The 25,247-nt window shown below is 36.9% G+C and overlaps 3 protein-coding genes across 3 annotated transcripts; 1 reads left to right on the forward strand and 2 right to left on the reverse strand.

The window, feature by feature from the left end:
* The first annotated feature begins 1,024 nt into the window (after positions 1-1,024).
* On the forward strand, positions 1,025-20,550 carry LOC140165139 (transmembrane protease serine 13-like). The gene is made up of 11 exons (XM_072188576.1): positions 1,025-1,276; positions 1,869-1,941; positions 2,643-2,774; positions 3,501-3,596; positions 4,909-5,019; positions 13,982-14,053; positions 15,632-15,799; positions 16,259-16,460; positions 17,125-17,381; positions 18,831-18,979; positions 20,261-20,550. Exons 1-11 carry the CDS (start codon positions 1,202-1,204, stop codon positions 20,483-20,485), a joined length of 1,560 nt encoding a protein of 519 aa, XP_072044677.1. The 5' UTR covers positions 1,025-1,201; the 3' UTR covers positions 20,486-20,550.
* On the reverse strand, positions 10,702-12,252 carry LOC140164164 (lysophosphatidic acid receptor 6-like). The gene has a single exon (XM_072187406.1). The coding sequence runs from the start codon at positions 11,782-11,784 to the stop codon at positions 10,702-10,704; it is 1,083 nt and encodes a 360-aa protein (XP_072043507.1). The 5' UTR covers positions 11,785-12,252.
* Positions 20,551-22,828: 2,278 nt separating the features above from the next.
* On the reverse strand, positions 22,829-23,371 carry LOC140163852 (uncharacterized). Its single transcript, XM_072187167.1, has one exon. It carries the CDS (start codon positions 23,369-23,371, stop codon positions 22,829-22,831), a length of 543 nt encoding a protein of 180 aa, XP_072043268.1.
* Positions 23,372-25,247: the final 1,876 nt, after the last annotated feature.

Here is a 25,247-nt window from a genome sequence, read left to right on the forward strand (position 1 = left end):
AGGTTTCCATATTTGGGTTTACCTAATTAATTATTAATGACCCGCACGTTGTTTACATCATGACGTCATTAGAGCTGGTCACCAATATTTTGCTGAAATATTTACAAAAAATTAAATGTATATACAGGCCCACCCTTCTCAACCACATACCAAAAGGTGGCTTTAAAAGGCATAATGAAACACGAACGACAGTGATACGTATTAATTAAGTAGTAATGAGTCAAATGCAAAGAATTTTGTTGTTTCAAAGGAAAAACTGCAACTCATCATAACAATATCTAATTAAATACATTTCTTTGTCCTTTACACTAATTGCTTAATTAACCAAAAGTGATTTCATTGTAAGACAAAAACTGATAAGTAGCGTAACAGGTAAAACAATGCTATTAATCAGATAATAATGATGTAAACAATGCTATTATGAAGGTGTACAATATGCTGATATGAACTTAAGGGGGTACTACACCCCTGGTCAATTTTGTGCCTATTTTTGCATTTTTCTCAAAAATTATAGCACATTGGTGACAAGTAAGATATGTATATTATAGGGGCAAGGACTACAACTACTGTACTGAAAATTCAGCAACTCAAAGCAAGTAGTTATTGATTTATTGATCAAATACTGGTTTTCTCTCATTTTTGACTGTAACTCCACAACTGTTGTCTGTGCTGAAATAAAATTTCCAGAGCAGTAGTTGTAGTCCTTGCCCCTATAATATTCATATATTACTTGTCCCCAATGCGCTATAATTTTTGAGAAAAATGCAAAAATAGGCACACAATTTGGCAGGGGTGTAGTACCCCCTTAATAAAACAATTCGCAGGTCAAAAAGCCGTAATTAATTCGACGATTATTTCATCATGACATTGTTTTAATAGCATTCAGATTTGATTAGCATCAACCAGAAGCACAAAGTTCGTTTACAGTCTTAGTACAATATTAGAAAACATGTACCTCTATAATATGTCTGGATAGTATTGTTTTTACTGTTGTTAATAATAAAATAAACCAAAGTGCAGGTACCGTTTATGAAATTCGGACTGCAGAACACTATTTGCAAAAATATACAAGTCGCACTTGATTTTGTACCTTCCCTGCCATCATTAAGCGGTAATTATAACCATGGAAGATAGTGTCATCATCAATCCGACTTTGGATTATTTTGGGCGAATAGGCTAAGCTGAAAAATATTTTATCATCATGGTTTGGAAGTCAACATGTGTGACGTTCATCGCGTTTCCTATTTTCACCCTTTCTATTTTTGGACTTTTAAAGGTAAGTGCGTGCTTTTTTGAATTCTTAATAATCCTTACCATGTAATTCGTTCATAATGGTGTCATGATATCAAATCATTTGCTCTGAACACTGTTGAACAATAAAAGTTTTGTTCATAAACGTGCCAAACATATGGCCGCCCATACAAATATATGAAATTATTTGCTCATTTAAAGACTTTTATATACATTCCCATGTATATAATTCGTTCATAATGGTGTCACCATGGTCGTTATATCAAATCATTTGCTCTGAACAATCAAACTTAACATTTAAAGTCAAGTGCGTTGTTCATAAACGTGTCAAATATAATGATTTGCTCTTTTACGGTCAAACTTAACATTAAAGTGAGTGCTTTTTGAACGTCTAATTCGTAAGCATGTTCATACAAAAAAGTGTCAAATTATAGAATGCTCTTACGATAATAATAATAATAATAATAATAATAATAATAATAATAACAATAATAACAATGATAATAATAATAATAATAATAATAATAATAATAAAAACACGACGAAAAACTGCCTGTTCAATGTAAATTCTTTATACATCAATATTGAATGATAATTTTTTTTTCAACCTATACAAGGGTGATGGTGGGTTCTTGGCCGAAAAGAAGTTAAAGGCTGATTTGATTGAATCGGACAGAACGGCTGCAAAAGGTAAATACAGTAATGTATTCAAATCTTGGTAAGAAGTTTTAGCCTTCAATCCCTTTTCAATGTGTCAATGGTGACTCCCCCCCCCCCCTTCTCTCCTTTATGTCAGAATTGAAGTCTAGAGTGACTACACACTCAGACATCAGATTTTATGCTGTGCAAAATTGCATAAGTAGTTTTTTTAGCCCAACGTCTACTGTAAAATTAGTTACATTTGTTTCCGATCGGGTAAACCATTTCAATATGTACAGCTAGACGTAGCAACCGAAACCAAAATATAAAAAAAAACACATTACGGTTTTCATGATAGGCCTACATGAGACATGCAATTATTATGTAATAATAAGCCCAGTTATCAAGTTTTGAGAGCGTATTTTACTCCCCTTTTTTGTCTTTTACGACGGAATTGTATTCTATGCTGTTACTTCACTCTTTATCTGGAAAGAATTAGATCAGCATTACAAGAAGAGAAGATATTATTAGTTATAAATATTATTTAGGTTCGGTTTACATATTTGCTTTAAACACATGAATTATTTGAAAATATGAGCCTGTAACAGGAAATGGCTACTCATTATTTATATCCCTATCAATAATAGATCACTAAAATTCTACTTTTAAGTGTCCAAACTGTTCATTTTTATTATCAAGCATTGAAATAAGGCATAAAAATAAAATTGTCTCATTTCATAAATACCTCACAGAAGTGGAGTCTCGTTCCCAAAGACACAGTTGTCCAACATTACGATTTACCTGCGGTAACGGTCGTTGCGTTCGTATGTCGTGGTTATGCGATGGATTAGATGACTGTGGTGATTCTAGCGACGAGTATGGATGTAAGTATTGGCGGGAAAATTGTACAAAGGTTTAGTTCCATCTCCATCTCTATCTGCTGATTGGTTACGAGAAGACAATTATGATTTATTGAGCCAATCAGCAACATGGCAAGAATGGTGGTAGGGCTGAAGAGGATTAACCCCATCAAGATAAGAATCTTGCGTTTTGTGCCAGTCACTGGTAAAACTATATTGCGTGCTGTATCAGTCACTGGTAAAACTACACTATTGTCTATAATTATCAATATAAGAATTTTGCGTGTTGTACCAGTCACTGGTAAACTACACTATTATCTATAATTATCAAAATAAGAATTTTACGTGTTGTACCAGTCACTGGTAAAACTACACTATTATCTATAATTATCAAAATAAGAATTTTACGTGTTGTACCAGTCACTGGTAAAGCTACACTATTATCTATAATTATCAAGATAAGAATTTTACGTGTTGTACCAGTCACTGGTAAAACTACACTATTTATTGTCTATAATTATATTGTGTGTGTTGTTCCAGTCACTGGTAAAACTACATTAGTGTTTATTTCAAGATATGAATTTTGCGCGTTGTGCCAGTCACTGGTTAAAAGACACAATTGTCTAAAGCAAGATATGCATGCATATGGGTCAATTTGAATCGATTTGAATTGTTAATCATTCTAATGGTTATTAAAATAATATTGAAGATAGTTACACCCCAAATCCTTGCTTAATGCCTTTTTTGTAGGTGATTTATTCCAGTGCAAGAATGGCCTTCGTGTACCATCCATATGGAAATGTGACTATTGGAATGACTGCGGGGATGAGAGTGACGAAATAGGATGTAAGTAGCAGTTGATGACGTCTGTAATGGGATATTCCATTTGAAATCCATACACCCCCTATGCAAGCCAAGACCTTCTAAGGTTAAAATCTCCCACACATTGTGTCACTGGCCAAGACGTTTTTGCTTCTCATATCAAAACTGCTTGAACAATACAACTCAAAATTTGGAAACAGATTGTTTCAATGGGCTATTCCAGTTGAAATCCACAATACCCCTGTGGAACTTGAGATTTTGGAAATATCTTCAACAGGGGGAGTATGTTTTTCAAATGTAATTGGTCAGAGTTAATCATTTTGAAACCCATACTCCCCGTGTATTATGGCTTTAAAAGGAAGTTACACAATTGTCTATTCTATTCAAAACTTATACTCCCTGGGGGTGTGGATTTCAAATGGAATAGCCTAAAGGTAGGCCGTAAGATAGAAAACAGAATATGAAACAATCTGACCACCCACCGTTAAGGTGACATTGGACATTACTGTGTCACAAAAACCTTTTAAGTTTGTCATTTCCAACGCGACATCCGTCTTATTTCATTGACTCGCGATGATACACAAATAAATACAGTCAGCACAACTAATAAGCTACCCATTTATGAATCATTTTTCTGACAAAACTGCCAGGGTAGATGTCAAAAAGTCAATATGATCATAATGAAAACATGGATATTTAATTTGCGATATCAGTGATGGCAACTGATGAAGAAATCACCAAGTTATGAACGCAGAACGATTGAAGGAACGGATTCAAAAGTTCCAATTTTCATCCGTAGCAGGCTCCATTTTCTCTGCTCTGCACCATGCATATGCACTTTTTTAGTAAGGCTTATTATTGTAACATATGAATGTGGATTTTAAAGATTGAAAGTATCCATAATGTGCGAAAGGGACGTTTTTTAAGTTGATGGAAAATGATGGAGATTTCAGCCAGTTATGACACGCAAAGTGATGGAAGGTACATATTCAAAAGTTGCTATTATTGCTTATGTCAACTTTTCCGTAGCAGACCTTATTTGATTCCTACACAATGAGTACATATATCCAACGAGGTCTGCACCGTTTGCTACGGAAAACGTTGACATAAGCAATAACTGCAACTTTTGAATATGTACCTTCCTTTACTTTACGTGTCATAACTTACTGATATCTCCATTATTTTCCATATCACTGATATCTCAAATCAAAGAAACCTCCCTTGCGCACATTAAGGTTACCTTGAATTTTTGAAACCCACATTCAGTTTTGCTGCAAGGAATGATTCAAACACTCATACCTAATCTATTGTACTAACTGTGTTCGTCTATTTGCAGGTACCTGTTCTGAATTCGATGGTCAGTGCATAAGCAACCATCGATGTATCCCCGTATACTGGTATTGTGATGGCACACCTGATTGTCTAGACGAAACGGATGAGACCATTTGTAAGTAATGAAAAAATTACTATTATAATACACAGTGTGGGTCGATATTGTTAATTGATGTAAAACATTATTGTAATTATTAAAAGGGCATTTCGTGATCCACAGCATCATCCCCTCACTTTTCTCCAAACAAGTTGAGATTTTTATATCACTGGAAACCTCTGGCTACAGAATGTTTATGTATAAAAAAATTCTTGCAGATTAATTCGTTTAGCAAAAGCAAAATTGGAATCAACTGAAATTTTGGGAATAAGCTTTTTTCTTGGATATCTACTGAAAAATGTCATAAAAAGAGGACGCTCCTTTAATAAAGCGCCTTAGAAATATATCTCAAAGCGCTGTAATACAGACAACCAAAAGGTGTAGACACAGTATTGACGAGAATGGAAAGCAAACACACAAGGAGAAAGGGAAATGTGTCCAAAATCCCTGCAGTCAAGAATCGCTAAAGCAATAAAAACACAAAATCGCGAAACCATATTCCATGAACATTTATAAAATAAATAGCATGTACATCAAAAGAAGAGTCATTAAAGCCTTTAACTGTAACTTTACAATCCAATGTGTAGATGTTACAATCAGTAGAATGTCGAAATGATATTTTGGAAATGAGAATGAGATTGAAGCAAACCTACATAAATGTAGAATAGTTTTAATTATAACCCATTCGCTAAGACAAACAAACAGACAGACACAAAGACAACCAACTTGACGTATGTTGAGAAATAGATCGCTGAAACCGCCTGTATATGGTTACAAAAATGTTGGCAAAATTCATTCATTAGGGGGTTTTCGATTTCCACGACAGATGGTTCTGCGACGGTAAAACACCAAACGTTGTCATCGTCGACTTTTGTAATGCGTCGTCGTCCAAATTCTATAACACGCGGAGAGTCTAACAACCGTCGTAGCGACGACAACAACGTTTGATGTTTTCCTGCATCGCAGAACCATCCGTCGTAGAAATCGAAAACTCCCTATTGTAGATCAACGACGACTAACCGGCGCCATACGAAGGGGTTTAACCAATATCCGTTCATTGTGAGGATAGCGTAACCCACCACCTTAGTGTTACAGATAATGTCTCAGTTGGACGAGTGTAAAGCAATGTATTGGCCCTACATGTACAATAAAAATCATTACTTTTTCCCCAATAAGGCTTCCTTATACACTTGTCTGTAGACGGAACTAGTCAAATCAAGCGTGGAATACCCTCGCCATACGAGGGGAGGTACATGTAACTATAATGAAAGATAAAGACAATTTATCGCGTCTGACGTCACCTGTCAATCAAACTCGAGCACGGTTTGTTTACAAGTGTCGTGATGATGACTTGCTGAACGCGGATTTATAACCGGGCGCCGTATTGTTAATTTTGCACCTTGAAACATGCAAACCATCTCAAAAGTTAGGTTTTTATAGTAGGAAACTTTCTTAACCGAAGGCACCATGTCCACAATGCCTAGAAAAGCTGCTTTTTGTCTTGTAAAAGTACGTAATTTTTCGCCATTTGTTGCTATTCCTTTTCTCCGATCAGCACCAGATAAATCTGCCATCCTTTTACGCGCTGATTAACCTGTGTAAACCAAACAAGGATCGTAATTGACAGTGACATCAGATGCGATAAATTGTTTTTATCTCTGTCTTTAATTATAACCCGTGGTTCTTCATCCAGTATACTAACATCACGCGTGTGTTTACGCCCAAATGACTTAAGCTAATCGTCATGATCATAGATCTGTCTTTTACGCTCTGTTAACTCACCCCTTTAACGGTACAAAAACTGGCTCAGTAGCACAAGTGTGAAAAGAATTTATTATGTAAAATAAAAATCATTACCTTTTCCACAATACGGCTTCCTTAAACCCTCGTCTGTAGAGGGAACTGGTCAAATAATAAATGAACACATTAGTAGCACAATTTACTGTCACCAATAAAGTACTACTAAGATACAATAACCCAAATTGCTTCACATCAAATATACGATAGCCAGTGAAATACATTACTATGGACTGGATGCTCTGTATTCTATACGGCGCTTGACACAGAAAGAAAATAGTCCCAGAAATGATCAGCAGACGAGCAACTTGGTTCCGAATTCGTGTCCTTTCTCTCACCGAATACCTTGTTGTTTTAACCCTTTTAGTTAAGACATATATCATATGCCAGTGCATGAAAACATTCATTAACAAACTCAACGTAAAAGGTATCAGAAGTATGAATTCGGAGGCAATAGCAGCAGGGTATGACAGTTGACAATATGTTACCACGCTCGGAAAGGATTCGAACTCGCGCCCTGAAGGCCATATGACGCAAAATTGCAAGAATTCGCTATCTCTGAAAAGAGTCCCTACTGGTGAAACGATGCTGAAAACCCAGCTAAACACTGTTAAGTTGATTGTATGTTTTTTGCCTGCCACGATGCGATGATGCAATGGATAGCAGATAGCAGCATATCTTTCGACAGTTACGACGGTCATAAATATGACCGAACCATAATACAGAATATAAACACATCCCCAAAATAGCGCACAGTTGAACCACAGGTTGCTCCTTGAAAATATAGGAAAATCAAATCGCATTGGAGATGACAACGAGTTGTAATAAAATACTCCTGTTGAAATAACTACAAGAGCGAAGTCGCATATTGCTTTATTTGTTAAGTAAAAATTTGTCGCCGTTTGTAGACTTTTAACTCGAATTACGACGTAGATGAAAGCTGTATTACTTAATGACCCAATAACGAAAATAAGCGGCAGGAATATGTGCAAGATTGTCTTCTCTGTTGGCAGAAAAAGAAAAATATCCATTTCAGTTGGAGTAAGATTTCTGACATCTAACACTAGTCCAATGGTCATATCACAGTGGGATGAGTTAGACGCTATTGTGGGGAACAGAGCGTTTGGAAGGTATGGCATTGTTCCTTGCGTATCAGGCGAAGTGTCCCAAAAATGGCGATCCTATCAACGAGCGTGAAAAGTATATCTGTGGAAGTTGTAGCTTGATTACCATCGATTGAGCCAAAATGGAACCTCGCTCACTCTAAATCAATTATATTTCTGCATCATGGGATGGTGATGTTTGAACATGGTGAATGTTCCGTTTTCGAATTTAGATGTCAATTACGTACGTATTGTCGGCGAGATCGGAAAAGGCTGCAAAAACCAAACCGATCAACAACTTAAAATTTCACGTCTACATAATATATATGTCGGTCCAAGTTGAGGCAAATGTGACACTTTTTGCTTTTAGCTTGACTTTCCAAACCTTCCCTCGGGAAAGGATAATCATATAACCGAGCTTCTCGTAGGAAGAATACATGTGCAATTCGTCCACAATTAGATTGCCGTCTCTTACTTAATTATGACGTGCTACGTGCCTTTACCGATGTAGAAATACCTTAATATCAATCAATTTAATTATCAAAACTGGCGTACTCTTATTTCACAATACATCAAGCTGTTGCATTATTGTTATACTCCTTGTGTTCCCCGCCAAGTAGTGTGCTACTCTATTCAATTAATGTTCATTTTCGAAGAACAATACGTGCAATTTTATGTAACGGCATGTCAAATATTAATGAGTCTTAGCCAAAGGGCCCAGTAAAAGCAAAAAAGGCAAAAAAGAATAAGGCTTTTAAGTCACTTTCAGAACATACGTCCATGTTCTCAGACTCACAATGAAAATATTATAACCATCAGACAATGCGTTCGTTATAGCGTGAAAAAACGGCGTCTTGCGCTTAGCCTCGGGCTTAGCCTTTACTATGAGGTAAAATTGTCTCGTTTCCAGTTGCATCGATCAGTGACCTGCATTGAACAATTGTGGCTTAAAATGTGATCTCAAGGTGTGGAGTATGAGTTTATGTACCCAGCACATTCCAAGGTCATTCTATGGGTGTATAAACTTATTGGTGATTAAAGAACTGTGTCCTTTTAAAATACAGATGAGGCTGTTTTTGATTACTTATTGATAAACCTTTTAGTGCTTTTTAGCCTACCTGGCAAAATAACCATAACAGGAAGTATTATTCTAGAAAATGAAAGGCGATCGAGATATATTCACTTTCGACGTTAAAAGCTTTTGACGTGTCAGATCAAATTAATTATATGAGACTATTAACCAAAAAGATGAATATTTAAAATTTACCAGATGTGTTTACGTCCGGGCTTCGGCTCATATATTTCTAAGCAACATCATCGATTTTAAGATCGTCTTTGGTCAACTGACCCACTTTATGCAGCAAAATTTATATTAATTTAATTTGGCGATATGATCGTGTGTGTTAAGTTGTTTAATTAAATTTCTTATACCAGAATCCCGATCAAAGTAATTACTGAAATTGTTAACTGTGATGTGCCCTGAGTAATTTAATTTGATGATTTATCTTTGTTTACAAAGTTACATGAGTGATGACATTTTGGGGGAATTCCCCTCTCAAATTGAGCAAAACAAGTTGAATCATATCTAATTTAGAATATTTGGAAACCCCCCTTGAGATTGTAAAGTGAGAAGACATCATATATGGGATTCCCCTCAGGAAGTGATGTAATGGGATTTCCCCTCAGGAAGTGATGTAATGAGAAAGATTAATGTTATAATTAAGGCTTGGGAATTTCCAAGTTCTCATCATGTATATTAATACTTGGGATTTCCCAAAGGACTTCGCTGATTTTCGCAGGACATGTGAATAAGGATATATTACATCAGTCGTCCAGAACATTGCAAGAACTTTATGATCATCAAGAAAAAGAATGCTGGCTAAGTACTAAATAGTTAAAGAGTGATTATATTTGATTATTGTATATGTGCATTCGTTGTCATATATTGTACCAAACAAAACGTGCTTTCAATTAAAGACTTAGATTTTGTTAGCTTAAACAAACAGTGTATTTGTGTTGTGCATTCGTGTGAGTTCGGGTAAAAGGTGATTTTGGCCTTGAGTCAAGTACGACTCGTAACATAACACATACAATATAATCATAATAACAATTGCTTAAAGAGTTAAAAGACTGACACACCCACTCTCACCCAAACCTTACCCTGCACACCAAACCACACCGTGCACACACCCTACAAACAAATGGAAACGCTGAAACAACCTATGATTACAAAAATGTTGGCAAAATTCATTCATAGTTGATCAAGCAACTATAACTCTTGGTCTACGAGGGGATTTCATCAATCTCTCCTAAGGTTTTTGGCATACTAACACGGTGGCGTTTACAACCAGATGACGTAAAGACCCATTCAGTGATCCCAACGCAATGGTAAAAAAAATAAAATTCTTTATAAATTGCTTAAAAGTGAAGGATAAGTCATTTAAATTGTCATTTGGTATTTTTGAAATGACAAATTTGGCAAAAAGGAAGAAAACGGCAGTATTGACTAAGCTGAAGCCCCATGCAAATACATGTAGCTAATTTAGATACTGTCAGTATCTAAATTACAGATTCGTGTAAAATGTCTTATTTTGTCTAAAATACACGGCTTTCGACTGAACAACTCGCAGGCTATGTTAGCACATCTATGACAATAACAAAATTACCAAAATCGGATGAGCAAATCACTGAATGGGCCTTTAAGCTAATCGTAGATCCATCCTTTGCGCTCATTTTAGTGATAACATTGTTAACCTTAGGACGAATGTAAAGTAAATTTATACATATAGAATAAAAATTATTACTTTTTCCACAATACGGCTTCCTTAAACCCTCGTCTGTAGAGGGAACTAGTCAAATAATAAATGAACACATTGGTAGCACAATTTACAGTCACCAATAAAGTACTACTAAGATACAATAACCCAAATTGCTTCACATCAAATATACGATAGCCAGTGAAGTACATTACTATGGACTGGATGCTCTGTATTCTATACGGCGCTTGACACAGAAAGAAAATAGTTCCAGAAATTATCAGCAGGCGGGCAACTTGGTTCCGAATTTGTGTCCTTTCTCTCACCGAATACCTTGTTGTTTTAACCCTTTTAGTTAAGACATATATCATATGCCAGTGCATGAAAACGTTCATTAACAAACTCAACGTAAAAGGTATCAGAAGTATGAATTCGGAGACAATAGCAGCAGGGTATGACGGTTGACAATATGTTACCATGCTCGGAAAGGATTCGAACTCACGCCCTGAAGGCCATATGACACAAAATTGCAAGAATTCGCTATCTCTGAAAAGAGTGCCTACTGCTGAAACGATGCTGAATACCCAGCTAAACACTGTTAAGTTAATTGTATGCTTTTTGCCTGCCACGATGCGATGATGTAATGGATAGCAGATAGCAGCATATCTTTCGACAGTAACGACGGTCATAAATATGACTGAACCATAATATAGAATATAAACACATCCCCAAAATAGCGCACAGTTGAACCGCAGGTTGCTCCTTAAAAACATAGGAAAGTCAAATCGCATTGGAGAAGACAACGAGTTGTAATAAAACACTCCTGTTGAAATAACTACAAGAGCCAAGTCGCATATTGCTTTATTTGTTAAATAAAAATTTGTCGCCGTTTGTAGACTTTTAACTCGAATTACGACGTAGATGAAAGCCGTATTACTTAATGACCCAATGACGAAAATAAGCGGTAGAAATATGTACAAGATTTTCTTCTCTGTTGGCGGATAAAGAAGAATATCCATTTCAGTTGGAGTAAGATTTCTGACATCTAACACTCGTCCATTGGTTATATCACAGTGGGATGAATTAGACGCTATTGTGGGGAACAGAGCGTTTGGAAGGTATGGCATTGTTCCGTAAGGCGAAGTGTCCCAAAAATGGCGATACTGTTGAAAATATAATATTCCAATAAATGTACATCTATCTCATGTTTGATGGCGCGATTACTCGATATTCAATACAACGAGCGTGAAAAGTATATCTTTGGCAGTTGTGGCTTGATTACCATCGTCTGAACCAAAATGGGACCTCGATCACTCTAAATCAATTATATTTCTACATCACAGGATGGTGACGTGTGAATGTTCCTTTTTCGAATTTGTATGTCAATTACTTACGTGTTGTCGGGGAGATCGGAAAAGGCTGCAGAAACCAAAGCGATAAACGATTTAAATTCACGTCTACATAATAAATTGGTCGGTACAAGTTGAGGCAAATGTGACATTCGTTGCTTTTAGCTTGTCTTTCCTAACCTTCCGTCAGGAAGGATAATCAGATAACCGAGCTTCTCGTAAGAATGAGAGTACCGGTGCAATTCGTCCACAATTTGATTGCCGTCTGCTCGCTGAGTTGTGACGTACTTCGTGCCTTTAGAAAATACCTTTATGTCAATCGATTTAATTATCAGAACTGGCGTACTCTTATTTCACAATACATTAAGCTGTTGCATTATTGTTATACTCCGTGTTCCCCGCTCAAGTAGTGTGCTACTCCATTTAATTAATGTTCATGTTTCGTAAAACAGGTTTACGTGCCGTCATGTCAAATATTAACGAGTCTTAGCCAAAGGGCCCAGCAAATAACCTTTAATATCACAATCCCGCAAATTGTATGGAAAAAAGACAAAGACTTTTAAGTCACTTTCAGAACATACGTCCATGTTCTCAGACTCACAATGAAAATAATGTAACCATCATACAATGCGTTCGTTGTAATGTGATCAGAATGCGACTTGCGCTTAGCCTTCACTATGATGCAAATGGTCTCATTACCAGTTGCACCATTCAGTGACCTCCATTTCACAATTATGGCTTAAATTTGAGGTGTGGAATATGAGTTTATGTACCAAGCACATTCCAAGGTCATTCTATGAGTGTATAAACTAATTAGGGTTAAAGAACCGTGTACAGATACACTTTTAAGGTTTTAAAAGGCTGAAACATTTTCAATTGAAAGTAATTATATGATACTGTTAGTGTTAACCAGAAAGAATATTTAAAATTACAAGATATGTTTCGGTCCATATGAGTAAACAACATCATCGATTTTAAGATCGGCATTGGTCAACTGACCCACTTTATCCAGCAATTTAATTTATATTGATTTAATTTGGCAGTATGAACGTGTGTGTCAAGTTGTTTAATTAATTAAATTCAGTATCAAATTAATCACACAATAATGTTAGCACATTCAATATATCTATATAAATTTATATTTTTATAAAAAAATTTATATTTCTATAGCTCACCTGTAATGGGTTTGAGCACTCTAAATTCCAAAGTTAGTCACTTGTAAAGTATATTTGTTATAATACGCCCCCACTATTTTTAGTGGTTGAGCACTCTTGACTACTTTTGGAGTAGAGACTGTTCTGGTTGGCTTGATTTGTCATTTTTTCGACACCACAGAATGTATATACTTGTATAAACATTCCTGTAAATTTGAAATCATGACAAATTATCCGTCTGATGATCGGTTTACCCAATGATCGTAAGTGAGGGTATTCCGTGAAACTTTAAGTAACGGTTGCCTTGCCAGAGGTCTATACTTTGAATTTGTTTCTATAGCTCACCTGTAATGGGTTTGAGCACTCTAAATTTCAAAGTTAGTCACTTGTAAAGTATACTTGTCATAAATTTATATTCCAATAGCAATCGTTTAAAGAGTTGAAAGACACCCACATCCACTCCATCCCGGCACGCCCCACACTGGACACCATACACTCACCTCACACACCACATGCCAAACACAACCTACCTGTAAAAGCACACACTCCACCCCCCCCACCACCATCACATACACACACCACCACCTACTGACAAAAACAGCCATATTTTCTATAATATTATACAGAGGTTTTCCCAGTATAGTATTTGGAAAACAATCTTAGTATCGTATTTGAAGTAAATGGATTTTACCTCGCGCATTGCTCTACAGATCATTCGGGAATTTTAACTTCATCTACCATTATTTAGAATCATCAATTTTTGTCTTTAATTGAATCTTGGCGCCAAATTCAAACAGAGTCATTGCTTCTATCACTCTCAGGTAATAACGGCCAAACTACAGTACAACACGATTTGTCTCCAGTTCAAGTGATGTCAACCATTCGACCGAAAGGTATGCGAGTTTCTTTCATTGTCTTCTTGTCTGTCTTTGTTACCTGTTTCGATGTTTAGTAGTTCAGACTTCCAAAGACTTATGGCATCATAGCGCAAATTCGACTAAAATGCCTTGAGAATACGACCAAATACTACTGGTGCACTAACTGCATCCTTGCAATTTATCGGCAAGATGGTGTGTGTATGACGTCACCTCTATTCCAATCCATAAAAACGACAAGCATTGATTCCTAGTCAGGTCTGGGGTTCAAGTCCCCGCACAGGCAGGTATGTTCGTAGTTTTTTCTCTGGTTTGTCTGCCGGTGCATGTTATGGTTCCATTGTAATTTCAGGTTAGATTGTGTCAGTGCACCAGTGTACGATGCGTAAGCCTCATCCCTTGTACAAGTTGTAGCTCCTTGTTTGCATGATAATATAATATTATAGACTGATGGGTAAGCATCATTAATTGATCTCGTACCGTACGCAAATGTATCGTGTGTGGTACTGTTTACCCTGACTGCTCATTATCCATAAGTACCAGACTAAAGCCCTGTTTAAGCTTGTTTATCAGGGACAGTCTGTGTGTTGCTCAGTGGTTACAGCGTCCGTCCGATAAGTGTATATTGTCATATTAAGAATTACGACTAATTAAACATCATTTATTTTATCCCGTGCGGTAGTTGGTAATGTTTGAATGTTTCTATGTTCCGGCATACAATGTGTAAGCTTCCTCCCTTATATGACTGATTCCTAATGTTAAATATTAAGCCTTTGTATCCATCATTTGTCCTGGAAGTGAAGGTTTTTTGTAAATCTGTTCAGTCCATGAGAATGCCAGATATGCAAAACGAGTATTGGATAATAATACACACTTGGCTGCATTTGCTTCCACTATGTGCTCAGTTTGTCTGAACCATGTACCAGGAAATCCTCAAGGTCAGCCAATTTACGCACATGCGCCCTATCCTTTACTGTAGGAGAAAAGTTTCTGTTGTGTTTAATTTCAAATGAATATGGTCAAAATTATACAGATCTATACAGGCCCGTAGCCAGGATTTATTTGGGGGTGCTGATTTTGAAAAATTTGACCTTTTTTTTCAAAATTTGGACCGTTTTGGACTGGGGGCGGATTTGGACATTTTTGGACCAAAAGGCATAAAAAACCTCTATTTTTTTTCGCTCGCTACACTCGCAAATGGGACTTTTTGTGTCTTTGGCATTTTTGATGTATACAGTATCCCATTAGATGCTGACGTACAGCCAAGGTCAAATGTCTCCATATTTAGCGTTGTTCTAATTATTGTGGTATTGTGGAAAACATGCTTTATTAAATTAAGCTTATTACTATTTATTCCGCGACAGATTGTTTTGTGTGATGCACAGGAGAGGGTGCTCTTTTAAACAACCTCGTTCATCAGTTCATGTCGTTAGAATACTCGGGACAATTATAGCTACACACGTTTAAGTATCGAACGTTGTTTTTATTGGAAATTTAAAACGCACATCGCAAATAATAGCATTTATTATTGATATACAATTTCATATGTATGTTCTTACGAATCCAACTATTTGTAACACACAATTTTGTCTCCAGAAACATGCGAATGGTCCAATTGGTCTGATTGGTCGACGTGCGATACCGAATGCAAATCAGTTGAAAGATCACGCAAGCGCAGTTGTTCGTGTGCGGATGAATCGTTATGTGAAGGCGTGTCACTGGAAACCGATATCTGTCCGTCACGTGACTGCCATCCAGAAGCTTGTAAGTCTACTTTATACTTTCTGCATCACAGTGCTATTTCTATTATGACTTGTAAAAAAAAGCAATCAATTCATGGGATTTTGAAGCGCTAAATTCAAACAGTGTTCACTATGGCACTACAATAAAACAGTCCCATGCAGCAGAAAGAATTATGTCAGTATGTTTTAGATACTTTAGTATGACATGCGGAGCAGTTTCATTAATGTGTTGACCAAGGGATACGAATAAAAAATAGACTTTAGGATGGTATTGATTAACAACGGATGGTATTGACTTTTAAGTACACTAGTTTAAAATACACTAGTTTTGTTTTTTATTTGTATTTTTGGTCGATTGCATATATTCTACTTTCTTTATTCTAATACATGACAAAATGGTACTTTATACAAAACTATTTAGGCATACTTATTGTCTTCTATAATTCTAATCATTTTTCTGACGTCCACATACCAACCACAGCAGATGGTTGTGGCACCCGCACACTGTTAGATTACGGACGTCGAATTCTTGGCGGACAAGAAGCATCAGAAGGCTCGTGGCCATGGCAGGTGCAGCTCAGGCGCTATGATCACAGTGATGGTACAACGCAATTCATATGTGGAGGGACTTTGATCGATGATTGGCATGTTCTGACAGCTGCGCATTGTTTTACAGCAAACGGGTAGGAATTCCATTGTTCAATATGTTGTCAAACGGTGAATAAATTAAGATGTAGACATAAATCGTCGGGTTCATCCCATAGTGACGGAACATTGCAACAAGATTGTTCAACATTGTAACCAGATTGATATGGGTTTGTTGTAACAGTAAGTCATAGAACATTTCCCGCAATTTCCTAGTATTCTATTAAATTAACACGATAAGGACGCTCTTTCCAAATCATCCATAATTCTATTAAAGGAAACATCCGGCAATCATATCAGTATGCCTTATGTTAGATAAATAATTATCAAGCACGAATCACGTGGTTTTATTTACAAACTCATTTTGACCATCAAAACGAATAAAAACAGCCGGCTCTCAACACGCGAAATTCTCGCGCCGAAATTCCGTGTGGCAATGACGTCATGGTTATTTGTGCTCAATTGTCGTCAGGAATCATTGTGTAACTGGGACGTCATTGCCACAGGCAACTTCGGGAAATTTGAAATCGCCTGGTGAGTGACGACTGTTTTTATTCGTTTTAAAGGTCAATATGAGTTTGTTTTAAATAAAACCACGTGATTCGTGTTTGATAATTGTTTTTTAACATATAATGGTGTGATTGCCGGAGTGTTCCTTTCATGTTTATAATTTCTCTTTCGTTCTCCTTTTTATCTGTGCAGAGGAGACGACACTCGTGATTGGTATGTAGTATTAGGTCGTCATCATCGCGACGTTGGAGGATTTTTTAGTGGTGTTACAAAAATCACAATGCATCCTGCTTATAACACACTGACATTACAGCATGATATAGCGCTTGTAGAGTTAAAGCAGCCCAGAAATAAATATGCTGTAAATATTAATCACGCGTGCTTAGATAGCAAGCAGTTACTGGATGAAGAGGTTATGTGCTTTGCAACAGGATGGGGAACAACGAAATGTGAGTTAACACTTTATTAAACCTGTTAAAAAATTAAGTCACAGAATAATGTAATCGTCTCATGAAGCCCCCATTATATTGTTTATAAACACCACATCTACACCCACTTTTATTTATTTTTATTTATAACATTCGGCCGAATTTTATGAATAATGTAATCGTCTCATGAAGCCCCCATTATATTGTTTATAAACACCACATCTACACCCACTTTTATTTATTTATTTTTATTTATAACATTCGGCCGAAGCCAGGCTAAGCCCAATAGTGCCCAGAGGCTACTAAATTCAAGGGATGCCATCCGGATATGACGGGACAGGGATATGGGAAGAGGTCCGATTTTAGACCACCAAACCCACAAGCTCTCACACACCCCGATACCACGCGCACACGAGTGCCAGATCATAGATCATAGATCGTCCGGGTTTATAATTCCGGGTCATCAACGCTAACACAAACGCAACTTTGTTGCCTGCACACAAATCTGCATCAAAGGCACGATCAAGGGTCGGGTATAATGTCTTGTGTAAGAGATTGATGTTTACGTTGCCAAATGTTCAAATCTAAAGTGCTGGAAATGACAACCATTTGCACTTGTTCTTTCCAGTACTGTCAAATTGTGAAGTGCGCGGAGGTGGTATATAGTTCGACATGTCTAGGGAATATTATATACTTCATTAATATATTCTTATTCATTGATTGGTTAAAAGTGGATCACATGACCAAAAATAGTTCTACCATCAGTACTCCTATCCGTAAATAGTACCTGTAAGCCGTAAATAGTATTTTCAATGTGCCGGATGAGCCGTAAATAGTACCTCCAAGCCGTAAATAGTACTTTTGCCTTGCCTTCCGCGTGCGCGCATTCGATGCGACGGAACATATTCACGTACGCGAAACTGCCATAGCGTGATTTCGCGCTGCTGTAATTGGTTAGTCCGATTTTAGCCTATTCGATTTATTTTGAGGGGCAAAATATACGTTGTGCTTGAATTTGTCGTGCTGTTCACTCAGGATAGAAGCTGGAGAGTCAAAACATCAAATAATTTTCTTTTAACCAATCAATGAACAAAGAACATATTAATGAAGTATAAAACAAATATATACTACCTTCATTCGAAGTTCTGGTTACAACTATGGTCCCTCGTTGAGATCAATTAATACTATTTTCCTTCGGGGCTGCGCCCCTCAGGAAAATAGTATTATTGATCTCACCTCGGGGCCCATAGTTTTAACCAGAACCTGTCATGGCAGTATATATTTGTATAATATATCATTGTAGCTAGCTAAATAAGCTGTATTTTCGCCGTGATTCCCGACATATCTTGTTGCAATTTGACCCCTACTGCATACCGCTCAATGCGCCTGTTTTCCAACCTTTTCGATCAGAATGGTCTGTGGATTTACATGGTGTTTGTTTTACCATATTTCCTTGATTTCTTGCTCTAGATTTAGGAGGTATGGCTTCTGTCCTCCATGAAGCTAATCTTCCCGTGCTAGATCAACAGAGTTGTTCATCATCCCTCGTTTATGGAAGCATGTTTGCTGATACCATGCTGTGTGCTGGCTTCCTTAATGGCGGTATAGATGCTTGTCAGGTGGGTACAAAGTTAATATATACACCTTTTCGGTAAATCCCATAACCCTTGCGAGTACACCTGAGAATTCGTCATTTTACGTCACGCCGACCTTCAATGATCAGTAACGATGTTCGATAAACGATGTGCGCATCGACGCAGAACGGTGTGACGTAAAATGACGAGTTCTCAGGTGTACTCGCAAAGGGTTATGGGATTTACCGGAAAGGTGAATTCGTCTTATATAATTATCCAAACTAACTGGGCAATACATGCTGTCATTTTGTGGTTCTCATCAGGGAAGTTAAAGGAATTATGGGAAGGGATCTTGGCTTTATGGGCGAATCAATTAGCCTGTACCTCATCTCCTTCAGACCTCTCCCTATTACGTTCACCCATTTACTACCACCACGAACCATCGAAAGCTCTATGCTAGCACATGCTCTGTGTTGGACTCTGATACCAGTATGGTGATTTAAGACATTCCAACAAGGTTCACTCCTCGCGCTGCTCGCCCTCTGCTCGCTATTCAAGGGACGCCACAGTCTGCAAACGGGTCAATTCTACAATTTAAATTTATTTTCTTGATTTAGTTAGAACATACAACATTTACAATGGCTGCCTGTGCCCTATCTCTCCCAGTGGCGTGTTCATGAGAGGCCTTCGGTAGACGGAAGGTGTTGGTGAAAAATAATTTGGGTGATCAATGGACTAATATTTTACTTTGCTTATGCACGGTGTTGAAAGAAAGAATGGAAAATTGTATAAAAAATGTTTAAAAATTGAATTATGAAGTTATTAAAATTAGTTGTTTTTCGGTTGCTAGCGCCTGATATCCTTTTTGTTTTTGTTTTTTGCTCTTCACTTTTTCAAACCATTGAAACAAATTTGGGGCAACCATTCACAACTTCCGTCGGCAAAAAATATTTCCGTCGGTACATTTACAAGTTGTGCCCCCTCGGCTCCAAAATCCTGGCTACGCCACTGATCTCTCCATTTATAGTGATATGGTTTTCTACATTTTTGACATTTTGCGCAACAGGCTAGGTGTAATAATTTCGTACTCTTATCCTATGTTGAATAAGTTCATCAGTTTCCCGGGAAAGTGAATCACATGATTCATATCAGTCATACCTGATGAAGTCCTCCGATGTGAAGGACAGAATATTATAGTGGGCAAATTTTCACTGGGTTTTGTCAAGCAAAAATGCCAATTTGTTTAATTTCTTATGATTATCAAGTGTCACAAACATTCCTAATTTGATAAATTATCCATTTATCTTATTTTCATCATTAAAACAGGGTGATTCTGGTGGTCCACTTGTCTGCAAATTCCGTGATGTTTCCAGCAACAATGGACGATGGTACTTAATGGGAATAACAAGCTGGGGCATTGGATGTGGACTAGTCAATAAACCAGGTGTCTATACAAAGGTGCAAGAGTACATTCCATGGATACGACAACAGGTGTTGTTGAGGAATGCAGACAACACATTTGGAATCTCACTTGGGAGTGGGATCTCGTAAATGGCACATGAATTTGGATTAAGAGTGTGGTTGAAGAGAGACACGGGTGTTTGATGTATTCATTTATTAAAGGAGTGTTTCGTGATCCTAGCAACCTCTTTTTATGACAATTTTCAGTACATATCCACGAAAAAAGCCTATTCCCAAAATTTCAGTTGATTCCGATTTTACGTTTGCGAGTTATGCATGATTATGTGTATTACACTGCTCCATAGAAAATGCATTGTAATCTCGTTCTGGTGCATGCATGCACCAGAACGAAATTCAAATTTCACGATATCTTTGCAAAACGAATTAATCTGCAAGAAATATTTTGTACATAAACATTATGTAGCCAGAGGTTTCCAGTGATATAAAAATCTCAACTTTTTGGAGAAAAGTGGGGGATGAGGCTGTGGATCACGAAATGCCCCTTTAAATTTTTTAACAAAGCATCATAGTGTTTAATTCTAGACTGGGACAACACGAGTACCAATAGCCGTCATACTGATATACACATTATTATATCCGTAGCTGTTTTTGAAATTATCAATGTATTCATCTTTTTCTGCTTTTTTGTGGTAATTTTTATTCTATTAAGTGTATCTTTGTGTGCAAACTGAGGGCGCTATTTACATATATTTTGAATTTAACTTATCCAAATAATATAGGTTATTCCTTCTATTTCATGATAAAAAAGGGGTTTTTTTTTGAAAATTTCCTTACAATTTGTTACTCTTTGCCTGATGTTTTAATGCCATTATACCAGTGTCTATCCCTTGTAAAGATAAAAACACGAATTAAGATAAATAGCGCCATCAGTGTTCACCTTTACTTTAAAATGACGTAGTTTTACATGCCATCAAACAATGAGACTTCTAAGGAAAAAGAGGATAGCTTTTACTTTTTTGTTGTCCATCGTTTTGATATTGGTTTGAAGAAGATTAGACAATGTTTACAACCCTAATTTGAACTTGGTCTTTATTTCACATATGGCTGCCTTTAGCCTCTGATTTTAGTTTGCGTCGACAGGATTTTGTGTTATCGGGTTATTATTGTATTATCATGATCATCATCATCTTAATAATAAATCACATCAAATAAGGCCAGAACTGTATTTATAAATATTATCAATATATTATCATACTATGGGCAGAACTGCTTCCCGGGCCTGCTTCCTTGTAAGAAATGTGTTAACACTGGTTAACACTATATGTTACGAGTCGCTTAATGACTCAAGGCCAAAAACACCTTTATCCCAAATGCACTTCAGAATGCACAACAAAACACACTGTTTAATTAAGTTAACAATATCTAAGTCTTTAATCAAAAGCAAAGTATGATTTAACAATTATCTTGTGAGTGGCCGCAAATACATATAATCAATACAGTCAAATTAATACATTGTTTAATAATTTTACTTAGCCAGCAGCCTTCTTCTTGTTGATGATTGTTAAGTTCTATTTCTCAATGTTGTTGATGTATATCCTGATTCACTTGTCCTGCGAAGATTACTGTTCAGCGAAGTTCACTGAAGACTATTATATCCTTTGCATAAAATCCTCGCACAGTTGACTATCTCCAAAATGGTGATATTTTCACCTTTCACTCAATTTCATCAGGAAACAGGCCCGTGTCGCACACAGTCCCCCTGTTTCCACTTACATTAACAGATGTTTTTCATAAAGCAGACTTCAGCAAGTCGACAGAAGAATATAATTTCGTTTCTTGGAAGAGGTACGCACTTTGACGTAAACTATATCTTCCCTGACATTACTGGCAGGTAGTACATTGACTACATAAAATATTTCTGGTTCGCAATTTCCATTCTTTGAAGGAAATGGACTGTAAACACATTAGCTAGTCCACACATTTGGGGTTTTCCCAACATGATGTCATTATTCACTTTACAATGTCGGGGATTTTACCAATTGTGCAACACAATGAACATTTTAGAAAGGGGAATTCCCAACTAGCCAAAATTAGAAATGATTCAATTTGTTTTTGCTCAACTTGATGCATGAGAGGGGATTCCCCAAAAGTGTCACATGAAATAGATTTGAATTGTAAACAAAGATAAATAATCAAATTAAATTACTCGGTGCACATCACAACTATAACAGAGTAACTGATTCTCGAGCCTGTTTCATCATTAGAACATAAATATTTTAATCTTTACCCAGAGCAGCCAGCGCACATAAACGCACTGGCTGCTCTGGGTAAAGATTAAAATTTGTTCTTCCTGTCAACCCAGAGAACTAATTTTCAACAAAAGTATTTCTTTGGTAATCTTTTCAACAACGTTGATTTGTTAATCAAACATAAAAATTTGGACTTATCATCCGTATATTGTTCATGAGTGCATTATTCCGGCTTAAGACGAAGTGCATACAATTTTTCATAGTAAGGCATACTGTATTCGGTACATTCTTTGACTTCTCCGGATAATTCTTCCACATTAATCGGTAGAGCGTCACCATCCACAGATTGCTTAAACCCGCTGCTTCCAAAAGCTGCATTGTACATGCCAACCTGCTTATTTCCCATCCAGCACAGAAACGGTGCTTTCCAATCCGGTGGATTCGGTAACTCAGGCTTCCATGACAACATGCTTTCTTGAAATGGAATGCCTGTGGAATTACAATAAGAACGCATGATTCCTTCTGGATCAGCCTTCAGATCCCCAGCGTCAACAATAACAGAATTCTGTTTCAGCTCTTTGGTAACGTAGTCGTGAAGATCACACATCTCTTTGTAAGCATAGCATTCTGGAAGAAAGGACTTTAATGATGGTAATCCAATTTTGTCTACTAGTAGCGAGTAGTAAGACCTAAATACTCGTGCAGGGTTTCGAATCAAAAAGGTATGCCGGTATCCTTCTGGGAGAATATCAAATTTTCCAGCCATTGTATATGCCATATCTTTGACAAAATACAATGTCTTTCCTTGTATGTCCTTTTCCATTTCTTCCTTGACATATTTATACGTAAAATCAGGTTCAAGCACAAGTCCTGCGGGTAGTTTAGGACTCGGTATAGTTTGCTCAGGTCCAGCATGAGTTGCAGCACAAAAGTATTCGAAAAAAATCTGACTATTTTCAACTTCGGCGATACATTTGCAAAAAGCAGAGGAAAGGCTGCGAGGCACACACCAAAGTGCCACTTTATTACAATTATTGTCTTCCATGTCTTGGAAGGAAAGTATACCAAGACTAACACAGAACGGTCTGGCACTTAAAGCTCTTCAAATGGTGATCATCCAGTCAGTCATCTGGTGTCATCAGCCCAACGCGTACAAATGTACTGGCAGTGATGTTCCATACCAACAATGGAGGACAGAACTGCAAGAGAAACAGAACTTGAAGACTACGCAAATAAAGCAACGCTTTTCACAAACAACACAATGTAGATTCGACTGTTGTATTTACTAAAATAAAATACAACAGTCGAATCTACATTGTGTTGTTTGGGAAAAGCGTTGCTTTATTTGCGTAATAAAATAAAATAATGATAAATGGATACTTTAGTTCTACTTCACGAGAACTATCATAGCTATTATAGTAGAGCATCCAACGTAGGTGGAAGATATATAGTATTCCGGATTTGTATTATACAAATTACAATTACATACCAGCTTTTACCTTTAAAATTTCAGTGAAGATGTATTTTTCACAGTCAACACTGGTCAAATTTTGGCATAAACTGTAATACAAGCAGAGCACAAGGAAACTCTTCGCAGTTATATCTCATGTAGAAGATTTAGTACATGATGCACTTATGGTCCATGGCAAGCCCGATTCGACCTTTGTGGCATTAAACCCAGTTAACAGGAAATTAATCCAGTAAATCGATTCAATAAAGCAAATAAGCTCATGCATTCGATCACTAACGGCAACCAGCTTCGGTCGATTACCCCAGCTGCAGCGTGTGTAAACTCTAATTTGCATAGAGGCTGTACGTGAAATTATTGATTGGCTCCAAACAAAGGGTTTGAACCGGTGCACGTAATCATGGCGCAGTGCAGTCCATTCAATCAAATGTTGTCATCAACCTATTTGATCGCAGTGCATTGTTATGTGTGGGAGACGAACTGTCGCGGTTGATTGCAATCAAACAAACGATGTCTTATGTATTACCAGAGAAGATGATAAAAGAGGAGGTCGCTCGCTGCCCACATCAAATAAATAATGTGTGCATCCGCCTATTGATGGAAACAATGATCTAATCCGATTGATCAACTAATACGATAAGTGGCTTTGCGAGTCACGACTGTCTAGCTCTAAACGACGCATGCCCGGATATCAATTTGTTACGTCAGTTGACCGCGAAATATAATTTCTGTATTGTTTGGCATGACTGGCTGCTAAGTTTGACCCGAGATCCCTGTGAAAAAAGACCCGCATTTTGGATCCAAATAGCATTTTTGGACACGTTTGGACACAAAACGGGAGTATATGGAGAAACTGACACGAGTTTGAATTACTGATTACACTGGTTTTATGTTTCCGTAAACTGCCGCAAATATTCAAATAGTTATCATTTAAATTTCTTTTCCTTTGACCTTATATTAATTTGACTGGAAAATTAATTATGATTGACTTTCCATAACTTAACAATTTTTTGATTTTTTAATGGGAGTTGCAATATATATAATGCTTCTTCACTCGTTTAAAAATCATGGTCACCCTAGTTAGTATTATTTTTTTAAACAAAAAAGCATGATTTGACTGCAAAATTGGGACTTTAACGATGTACTTCCGTGTGTGGAATATTTTCTCCACTGG

This window comes from Amphiura filiformis, chromosome 11, assembly GCF_039555335.1.
Source record: "Amphiura filiformis chromosome 11, Afil_fr2py, whole genome shotgun sequence".
Classification (NCBI taxonomy): Eukaryota; Metazoa; Echinodermata; class Ophiuroidea; order Amphilepidida; family Amphiuridae; genus Amphiura; species Amphiura filiformis.

What these genes read in the sequence shown, in the direction of transcription:
- LOC140165139 (XM_072188576.1), top strand. Translation starts at nt 1,202, where the DNA reads ATGGTTTGGAAGTCAACATGTGTGACGTTCATCGCGTTTCCTATTTTC. An exon ending in GGACAGAACGGCTGCAAAAG is followed by an intron (nt 1,942 to 2,642) that starts GTAAATACAGTA and finishes AATACCTCACAG; the next exon opens with AAGTGGAGTCTCGTTCCCAA. An exon ending in TGAGAGTGACGAAATAGGAT is followed by an intron (nt 3,597 to 4,908) that starts GTAAGTAGCAGT and finishes GTCTATTTGCAG; the next exon opens with GTACCTGTTCTGAATTCGAT.
- LOC140164164 (XM_072187406.1), bottom strand. Translation starts at nt 11,784, where the DNA reads ATGCCATACCTTCCAAACGCTCTGTTCCCCACAATAGCGTCTAATTCA.
- LOC140163852 (XM_072187167.1), bottom strand. Translation starts at nt 23,371, where the DNA reads ATGGCTGGAAAATTTGATATTCTCCCAGAAGGATACCGGCATACCTTT.